This window comes from Ciconia boyciana, chromosome 6 (genome assembly GCF_034638445.1).
Source record: "Ciconia boyciana chromosome 6, ASM3463844v1, whole genome shotgun sequence".
NCBI lineage: Eukaryota > Metazoa > Chordata > Aves > Ciconiiformes > Ciconiidae > Ciconia > Ciconia boyciana.
The window spans coordinates 1,438,758-1,449,197 of record NC_132939.1 but is presented as its reverse complement, the minus strand read 5'-3'; the positions used below and the strand labels follow the sequence as shown (position 1 = coordinate 1,449,197).

General features: G+C 44.2%; 1 protein-coding gene across 4 annotated transcripts in view; it reads left to right on the top strand.

The window, feature by feature from the left end:
• Positions 1–3,902: 3,902 nt before the first annotated feature.
• The window catches only part of GATD1 (glutamine amidotransferase class 1 domain containing 1), a 27,739-nt gene continuing 21,201 nt past the window's right edge, over positions 3,903–10,440 (top strand). For all 4 annotated transcript variants that reach the window (XM_072863881.1, XM_072863883.1, XM_072863882.1 and 1 more), the window contains exons 1-7: positions 3,903–4,024; positions 4,915–4,991; positions 5,370–5,475; positions 6,043–6,150; positions 6,762–6,856; positions 8,063–8,156; positions 10,073–10,184. In XM_072863881.1, coding sequence (XP_072719982.1) covers positions 3,919–4,024; positions 4,915–4,991; positions 5,370–5,475; positions 6,043–6,150; positions 6,762–6,856; positions 8,063–8,156; positions 10,073–10,184 — 698 coding nt within the window. In that variant the 5' untranslated portion in view covers positions 3,903–3,918. The remainder of the gene's footprint in view (positions 4,025–4,914; positions 4,992–5,369; positions 5,476–6,042; positions 6,151–6,761; positions 6,857–8,062; positions 8,157–10,072; positions 10,185–10,440) is intronic.

Here is a 10,440-nt window from a genome sequence, read left to right as displayed (position 1 = left end):
CCCAATACACCTGTAACTCTTACCAGGATTGTGAGAAATAAACTATATATAGAGATATATATACACACATAGATATATTGTATAATTCCTCATGTGAGCATCTTTGTGTATGTGGGGGTGTGAGTGAAAATGGCTGTTCTCCCTCCCGCTCCTTACACATGTCCACGTTTCCTGCAGGCTCAATATTTGCTAGGATTAGCAATCGTAGTGAGAACTGTAAGAAAAGGCAGTCCCTGCCCCAAATAAACTCCAGCCTGCCCCAGGAAAGCAGGCGAAGGAAGATTATTGTTATTCCCACATAGGAACAAAGGTGTAGAACAATTAAAGACTTACCCAGAGCCACAGAGGAAACCCCTTCTGATCCCAGTGATCCCCTGTCCTGCAGGCTGGTCTCCAGGCTTTGCTGCACGGTTGTTTGCTGGGACCTCTCCCCTGCCAGATTAGGCTGTGCTCTGATTTGCTTGGTTTTGTTTTTAAGTTGGCCCAGGAGCATCCATCCTCACAAGTGAACCATCCCCTGAGCTCCTGGCCGATGGCCGGGGGGGTCCCTGCACATCAGCGTGAGCCAGGAATTCCCTCCGACCTGTCAGAGGGGAGGAGGTTTTCAGCAGTACACGTCACTGCAAATAGTTGCTGTCAGATTACACCAGCCCCAAATGGGGTCTCTGCAGAAATCTGCAGGCTTTTGGAAATGAATGTCTTAAGAACTGGGAAGACAAATATTGTAAACCCCTGGGGGTCAGGAAAAAGGGGCAGCCTTTAGTTGCAAGAGCCTTAATTATCTGAGATTTTTTTCTGCAGAAACACAGCTGAGGACTCAAATTTTAGCTTGTCTTAATATTCCTAAGAGCAGGAGAGCAAATAAATTCTTCTTTTCCAAGTCTGAATCTGAGAAGCTGGGATGGGTGGATGCCTGGCCCTCCCCACTGCCCCCAGTTAGGGTGTGTGAAATAGCACATACATTGGGCCAGTGAGGTATGGATGAGCTGTCTGGGCGGAGATGGCAATCTCCCCTGCCCTACCCGGGCTGCAAGGGAGCACTGCTTCAAAGGAGCTGCGGCTCTTCTTCAGTTCCTAGGCTGGGGAAGCGTACCTTCATACAGTGAGAGCCTGGCCCATCTCTTAACAGAAGAGGGTGTGCAGCTGTGCCTGGGAAGGCGGCAGGGATGGTGCGGCAACAGGCGATGCTGCAACCTGGAAGGTTTCCCCAGAATTTGGAATTGGTGGAAGCACCTGCACAAACTGTCCTCCCCGGCCTGAGATGAAACAGACTGCTCGCTTGATGGAGAGGAGGGGGAATGGGCTGGGGAATCTTCCCGTTGTGTCTCCTTCAAACAAAAAATATGTTTCTCTTCTCACTGCCAAGGAAGGCAGCGGGACAGACACATCGCTGTAGTGTGGTGCCAACTGAGAGAGCAAAGGTAGCATCAGCTCAGTGCTTTCAAACACTGGTTTGGATATCCTCCACCCATCCGTTCTGTGTTTCGTCTACTTCTTTCCCTCCACATATTTATAGAAATTTAAAACGTATGAAAAGCAGAGGCTATGTTTACAATTGTCTTAAACTCTGCATTGCTTTTCCCTGCTCCCTTCTACTCTAGCTATCATTTAGCCACAGAAAATGACCCGGTGCCAAATCACCGCGCTTTAAATGAGAAGCGCAGCAGTTATGTTTTACCAGACGGGATTTGAAGAGGAAGCACTCAGCTGACTTAACGTAACTGTAACGTCCAGGCTCTATCAAAACCAACAGTCTGTGTGAAGTAGCAAATAATTTATGTTGTCCTTGTGGTCCTGCCACAGTGCTAGTTACTGCTCACGCTTGCTAACCTCCCAAATTAAGCAGAGAGGGGCTGCAAAGCGTTATCTAGTGCTTGCTGGAAAAGAATTCAACAGAAGACCATTTGCAAAACCGAGCTCTGGTAAAACTGAGGCATTGGCACCTATTGAGCAGTGGAAGATCAAGTATTAAGACATCGCTGTATAATTTAATCTCCCAGCAGCTGGGGAGCTCTCATGCATTTTTTTCTATGTCTTCAGCTTAAATCATTGTCAAGTCCTCTAATGCTTTGTACGTTGGGCAGTCTAGGGAGGACGGGAAGAGCTGATGGAGCAGGATTTGAGGCAGGAGTTTGCTTTTTGCTCTTGGATACAGAAAAAACCCACTGGATTCACAAGCAAGGAATAAGGAACATTAATGCGATGCTCCATGCCATAAAGGCTTAGGCTGCTGGAGTGGCACTAAGTCCCCTGCACAGCAGCTTAACTGAATAGTGAAAGATACGTTTTGGGTTTGTTGTTGTTTGTTTTTTTTTTAAATCATTTTCTGGTAGCTAAGCTGAAGCAAAGAGAGAGGAACATCCAGGTATCTCCGCGGTTAACCAGACTACGATTTCAGAACACACTTTTGGAGAGAAAAGGAGACTGACGGACAGATGACTGAAGAAACAGACAAGCAGAGAGCCTGATGGCATAAGTTACATTTCCTTTAGGAAGCCAGGCTAGAAATTAGGTCCTTTCAAATAAATAAACAAAAATAATAGCAGAATTGTACTGTCTTCATTTTATTTCTATCATTTTATAATAGCATTTTCTCTTTGTAATACACTAGCAACCATCAAGAGATAAACCTATTAAATTAACACAGAGATGAAAAATGCAAATCCTGAAACTGAACAAGGTTTACAAAAATTACTTTTCCTCCAGTGAGCCACAGAGCTGAAAGCAATGACACCTGCAATAAATGAACATTTTTCTTGAAGAATAATGACTTATTAAAGATTAAGAGCGTACGCAAAGAAGGCAATCCGGACCAGATATGAGGGATGGGAAGAACAGTTTCAGGAAGGTGTGGATGCCTTTATTTAGCTTGCAATTCTGATGCTCACTCCAGTAGCTCTGGGAAATCAGCCAGGTCTTCATCCATGCATTTCACCCATCTTTTTTTTTCAGCAAACCACTCTGACAGATCTGTGTGCATCCTGTATCATCCCATATAGCATAATTAGTTGTGGCTTCTTCAGGGATGCAAAAGAGCAGAATGTACGTCTGTCCCTCTACAACATCCCTGAGGTTATTCATCCTGAGGGTGACAGGTATCAAGAGCAAAACCTCAGAGATAACTTAAAATAACTTAAAACCAGCTTAAGCCAATAACAGGTTAAGCCTGTAACTTAAAAACCAGCTTGGGTTTATCAAAGGAGTTTTGCTCCTCCTTATCTCGTGTCAGGAACACATCATTAGCAGAATAAACCATGATCCAAGGTGGCCTGGGCTTTGGGGGAAGGCTTCTGGTGTTTGGTCGGCTGAGGAGGGACTTTGTGTAGTTACAGCAAAGAGGTTTGAAACCCAACACTGCAGCTGGATGTGGCCTCTCAGCTGGGCATTGAAAATTAGCTGACATTTTGACATTAATGCCTGCTTTTTCATTTCCAGTCCGCAGCATGGTGTCACTGACTTCCCCTTCTCTGAGGTGGGGTGGTCCCTATAAGAAGTCTTCAGTGTTTCAGTCCTACTGGGTATCAGTATCAATTTGATGAGGAAAAAAAATATATCAAAAATCAAAACCCGATATAAAACTTGATGAGGAAAACAGCCGTACTGCTAGAGCAGAGCCTGAGGAGAGCTGCGAAGGATACCAACACGCTGACTATTAAGGGGAAATAAAGCACGGCGGCCGCTGCACGGTGGCGGGGGGAGGCAGGTGGGACGTGCCACCAGGTGATCCGCATGATCCGCCGCGGTGTCCCCCGAGGGTTTAAAAGGCACCGGGACCCAGGGACCCCTCACGACCGCCCGCCGCTGCCCGCCGCCCTTCCCGCGCTCCCCCTCAGGCGCCTCCGCGCGCTTCGCCCAACGGCCGCCGGCGGCGCGCGCGTCTCTCCTTCTCCCCGCACTGCGCATGCGCGGCTCGCCCGCATGAGGAGACGGCCTCCCCCGCCGCCGGGCCCCGCCGCGCCCCGCGCCATGTCGGACCGGCTCGGCAAGCCCACCTGCCTCATCGTCGCCAGCGCCGCCGCCGCGGGTGAGACGCTCTCGGAGGGAACACCCCGACCCGGCGGGCCCCGCTCCTCCCTTCGGCGCGCCGGCCTCGCCCGGCACTGCGATCTCCTCCGGCCCTGGGGTCGGCGTCTCACCTCGGCCGCGCTGTGTGGCCGGTCCCCTGCGTGCAGGTCCCTTTGCACGCTCATCGGTGGCGTGCCCCGCGCACCCCGCGCTTTGCACGCGCGTCCGTGCTGTGCTCGTGTCGCGCTGCGCCGTGCGCGGGCGTCCCCGTCTTCAGGCACCGTCCTGTCACGCGTGTGCCTCGCACAGCTGTGCCGTGCATTGGCAGGGGTGCGTCTCAGCTGTGTGCGTGTAAGTCACTGCAGCTGAGCTGTGCAGCCACGCGTGCATGCTTTTTGTTGGCCTTTGCTCTGCACGGGTACGTACGCGTGCTACTCGTGCACCTGTGTTGTGCCCAGATGTGCTCCCTTTCCATAAATGCTCATCTGCGATGCACACGTGCCTGCGTGCCCCTCTGTGCACAGCTGTGCTGTTGAATACCTGCTGGTTTTCCCCCCTGCACATACCTGCTCCTGAGCACGCATCCAGCTGAGCTGCGCTTGCATGCGTACCTGGAGGAACCCAGATTTCCTTCGCTTCTGCTTTCCTTCCCTCTGCCCTCCCTGTAACCCTCCAACCCGGAGAAACAGAATACCTGCATCATGTATTTATCAATATAACTAAGATAATGCTCATCTATAATGAAGGCTGTGCATTTCTTACATCTTAAAATAACCCTCTGAAATTACTGAGAGCTTTTAAGATGAGCAAAAAACCAAGTTTGTGTACTCTGCTAGATAAAATGAGCTAATGTGCCTGGGATTAAAATATAACTGTTGGTTCCTTAAGTTGTTGGACTCTGTTTTTCAGGTGTATCAGCCCAGTCCTTCCTTCACTGCTTTACACTGACTAGCTCTGCTTTTAATCTGCAAGTTGCGACTCCTGGGGTAAGTAAAAATGGACAGTTCCTATGATTTCAGGCTGAAACCAATTGATACCTCAATTGACAAGAGAGAATTATAATGAACTTTTTTTGAGAGGTGTTTTATTGGATTTACAGATTAAAGACTACTTAAATTCTGTTTTCTTAATATTGAACTGAATGCATTCTTCTTATAGTATGGTTCTGAACTTCTCTGTCCAGTATCTGTTACCCACAAAGAGTGGAGGGAGAACTATTAGAAGAACTACTTAAGTGGGAAAAATTGAAAACTTCAGGTTTTTGAGAGCTAAAGTCTCAAAATACCAATGGTTATCCTTCAAGAAATGTAGTGGATGTCTGTGCAATGATCCTAACCACAGTCTTTGAACCGTGTTTTCCCTAGGGGAAGTCAATTGATTTTGTGGATGTGAATGAGAGCAACGTGCGATGGATACAGGACTTTCGTATGAAATCGTATGCGAACCCTGCCAAGTTGGAGTCGATTGATGGTAATGGCCAGTGTGTCCTCTCCGTTTATCAGGGAAACAGATGCTTCTTAGTGTTAGGTCTTTAGGGAAGAACAACACAGAAAAGGCGTGAAGCTTGTGTTTTAAGAGGAAGCCCTGGCAATTACAGTTGCTATTTTTTTTATTTAAGAGGAAGTCCTGGCAACTACAGTTGTTATTTTCTTACTTATCTTGGACTGGTAATTCTCTCTTATTTTATATATATACACACAATATATATGTTCTCTCTCTTTTATATATGTATACACACACTATATATTGTTGTTTTTTTAAAATAAATGTTTTGCTGAAGTAGAAGCTAGCAGACAAAGCTTTTAAGCTTTGCCTGGATAAGACTGTCTTGCTAAAAATGTATGTTCTTTGTCCTAAAAAGGACCTTTTTCTCGACTCCACATATATCTGCTAGTTTCTTTAGTTCGTTCAGTTTATACAGTTTTGACTGACTTATGTGGTATTGTCTTAATTTTGTCAAGTCTGAAATGTGTTTATAATCAGGCTTTTTTGTATGTTGCTGATATTACAATTAGTTTATCCTTTCCTCTTTGCTAGGCGCTAGATACCACGCGTTGCTGATTCCAAACTGTCCCGGGGCTGTGACTGACCTTGCAAACAGCGGATACCTGGCTAAGATATTGCAGCACTTCAGCACTGAGAACAGTAGGTGAACGTCATTAGATATTTTGTTAAATAAAATAGTACTACTGAACTGTTCATGTAAGACTGTTACCTTCCAATGACTTAAAAACGTTTACATAGTTGAAGAGCATTCAGAACTGGAAAGAGCTGCTTTAGAGAAATGTATCTTCTCTTAAAAAGTATCCTCTTTATGTAAATGTATATAAAAAACATCAGTAGCTTTTCAATGCTTGTGTCAGAAGAGGGTTCTCTGCCTTACAGTGAAACAGAAATGGCTCTCTCCAAGTCAGTAGGATTCAAGGTTCAGAGCTGAATATGGAATGTACCAGGATCATCATTAAGGCTGTAGTTAATCAAGGCTTATGTGTGCTTCTCACTTACCATTTGAATGTGTGGTTTTTCTCTTTGACTGGTGCTGTCTCTGGACTTGGAGTTAACAGCTAGTAACTCTTTGCAATTTTTATTGTAGTGTGCAGGAAAAACCTTACAGCCTAAGAGCGTATAAACAGTGCAGTATAATTTTATTGCAGGAAGGCAACATGCTGTAACATGAAGAATCTCATTAACACTCCTCTGTTTTGGCTACTTGAAGATGCTCACAGCTGCTCAAATACGCTTTGATTTTTCTCTAGAGCCTATCTGTGCCATTGGACACGGAGTTGCAGCTTTGTGTTGTGCCACCAACGAGGATAAATCCTGGGTATTTCAGGGATACAGCCTGACAGGGGTAGGCTCAGCTTTCACCTGACTCTTGCTGTTGGGGCCTTTTTTGCTGTGTGGGGGCCTGTGATTTCAGGTGATTGTGCTGGTGTTTCTGGTCTTATCCGAGAACTTCCTACAAATATAAATCATCAGTTTGGTACCCTTGGTTTACGTGCAAGACATGAAGAGTTGTCATTGGCAAGGGGGCCCAACACAGAGTGCATGAAGGGTTTGTCTCACTTCAGCTGTCATGTGGAGTGTTTTCCTTCCCGATTGTTCAGTAAACTTTAAACTGAATCAATAGAATGCTGGAAATGACTGCTGCAGCTCTTTGGATTCATAGCTGAGGGCCTTTAAGATTACTTTTTTGGTTTCATGAATGCTGGAGGCAAGTTGTATTTCTCAAGGCGCTCTACCATTTTTAAAAGGTAGTGGAAGCTTTAGGAAAAAAGGCCGTTAGTACAAACTGGCTTGTAGTTCAAAAAGTGGGCAGATGCTGTTGATGTTTTATTTAATGATAGTCATATCTCTGACCTCGCAGACCATTTATATGGCAGTTGTATCTGTGTGCCAAGATAAGGCAAACCTCTGTAGTACGACTTCTAGAGTTGGAAATTGACATGCAAAGTTAAGAAATTAAGTTTATGGGACTCACAAAAGTTATCCATGTCCTGATGTGCTTGTATTTGGCATTACAATCCATGATAAAATATTTTAAATAAGGCATGATGTCGCCTAGCTATAGTTGCTATGGAAACCATAAAATTCAATTTCCTCCAGTGCATATAAAAGCTGAACTAAGTACTCTTAATTTTTCTCTCTTCGTTTAAGCTGTTTCCCATATTCATTCCAAAGCAGAGTACTGTTATTTGGACTCTGCAAGTGGCATAGCATTTGTGTCCAAATGTTTTGTCCAACAGCTAAACAGGTCTGCTCTTGCATGAAGTTAACTGCATGCACACTGTTCAGTGTCCAGCTGATGTGCAGAAATTGCTTGGTGTCATTCTTTCTTTGTCTCACTTAAAAATTTTCAGTTTGCTCCCTACAGAAAATCCATGAAGCTGCTTGTGGTCACTTGGTTTTATGCTTCATTTCTGTTTTGTTTCCTGTGTATGGTTGGGAGAATCGTAAAGGGAACAGAGAAATAAATTGCAGGGGGGAGTATGTGTTGGTTTTGCTTGGCTTTTTTCTATAAAAAGCAAGACATTTATTTCCTTTTGATCTTTTTCAGCCCTCTGTGTATGAACTAGTAAGGCAACCTAATTTTGCCAGTTTGTCTATTATTGTGGAAGACTTCGTGAAAGATTCTGGAGCTACATTTAGTGGTATGTCACTCTCTTGTTGTCCAGAACTTCAAGTTTTGTGGCTGCGTTTTGGAAATGAATGTTTGTGTGCCAATTTTACGCAGCTGAGCAGGAGTCTGACAGGATCTCATCTTGCATTCCCATTTTGTGGATATAAACAAACACCCTAGTGGATTAGAAATTATGAGTGTCTTAAGAATAAATGCCATGAAATACTGCGTGTGGATCAGCACACTGATCTCTGTGGCTGTCCACGCATATTCTTTTACCTCACGGTAAACATGGGATTGCTTATCCTGCAGTGGAGGAAGAATGTGTACTGCAGGGAAGGGTGTGTGCGGGAGAGTTGCCATCCATCTGCAGATGCACAGCCCATACCTGCAGGGGAACGTCTGTACGTAGGTAGCGTGCTGCAGCGGCTTCCTTGCTGCATGGCAGGGAGCATGTGCCCTGCCAGGAGACGTTAAGTTCTGGGATTGTCTTTTATTCAAGCAAATGCTTCGTTATTTAAAGCTGGAGGCATTATACTGAATGTTTTTGGTTGCTCTGATTAGTTGCCTTCTGCCATCAAGTATTTTACTCGTAGCTAGTTCTGGTTTTGTGGTATTTTTCTTGTTTTGTTACTAGTAATTTCATTAATTATTATCAGTCAAAATGTAGAAGCTTGACTTTGTAACTGCAAAATCTGAAGTTCTGTCCTGTGTGAGAAACTAAATCCATTAAAGCACAAAAATGTAACTTTTTTCCTAGATTATTTCTGGATGTGCAGGGAAAAGTGTCATTTTCCTTTACATGCCCCATTCTTGCAATACTGAAGAGCTATAGGGAGAGTTGAATAAAAAGCTGTAAATGGCCCTATTTTTCAGTTGCAGCTGTCGTTCAGTCTCCTATTTTGTTAGGTATTTTTTTAGAATCTGTCTTTAAAGAGAATAATGAGATGCCTGTGGTATTTAAGTCACCCTTTACTTAAGAGAGTAGTGCCACCCATTGAATTGATACATTTTGAAGTGGCTAGATTACAGACTATGCACATGGCATGGAGGGGAAATAACCAGGCTCCTAATACCATGCATCTATTTTTCACTAAGAAGAAATGCCACTGTCTTGTCAAATTGCTGTATATTCTTTCCTTAATCCTCTTCCATCCGTGCTGCTGTCAGCCTGTTTGTGTGTTTGAATGGCATCTTTATGCTTTTTTGAATGAGCTGCTGCTGCCACCTTCTGCATAATGGGTGCTATGTAGTATGGACAGTTTAAAAGCTGGTGTCTCAGTGGTTGTCACGCATACTTGGTTGCAGTGGTACTGACAAATTAAGCAAGAAGAGGAAAAGCATCTGTGGTTTGGCACTTGGCCTATATTTAGCCAGTCAGTGGCTGGGAGAGGGAGAAGAAAGTAAGAGTTCTTCATTACTGACAAAATAATGGTTCTGTCTGGAATGAGGTGACTTAAATAGTTGGAGTACTGAACAATTGCTGGTAGATATCAACATGTTGGGGTTTTTATATCTGGCCAATTATAATTGGCCAGAAAATAAGTATCTTCCTGCAAGCTCTTTGTAGCATGGTGATGACAACTTCGATGTCTTACATAAGATGAGTTTATGTTGTATTGCAGGGTAATTACAACTTTAAAATATATACTTTGAGGTTTTTATTATGAAAATCTCTTTATATGTGCTTTACCCATCTGATGTTAATTGCATCAAGGGACTGATCCTGCTGTCCTATCGGAGAAGGACTTTCTAGTGAAATTGTTTCAGGACTGGGGGCTCAAGATTGTTCCTGCCTGTGGGGGTTATAGATCAGTGTGCCAGCCAGCCAGCAAATCTCTGTGGTCAAAATAGTTATCTTCTGTGTTAGTTCCATCAGAGATGTGATACTGAAACTGAAGTAGTGTCCACTAACACAATGCTTGTTGCTTTTTCTCCTTTATTTAGCCAGCAGTCCAGATGCTGTACATGTTGTGCTGGACAGGCACCTGGTGACAGGACAGAATGAGAATTCCACTCTTCCTGCGGTCCAGAATCTTCTTATTCTTTGCAATGTCAGGTGAGGCAATATGGGAGATAAGAACTAGGAACAGACAGTGGTGAGCATCTTTTAGTTTCAGGAATATTGTCCCCCAAAATAATTTTTTTGCCAAGGTTAACTGCTGAAGTGCATGTCGTCTTTGTTTGATCTAGCTATTCAGTTGGTTATGTCTTTTGGTAAAAAGCATTTGTGATTATTAAAAAGGTAAAATGGGTTGGGAAATGCACAGCTATCTATCAGGACTGGGAAAGTAAAATGCAGAATAGGCTTCACT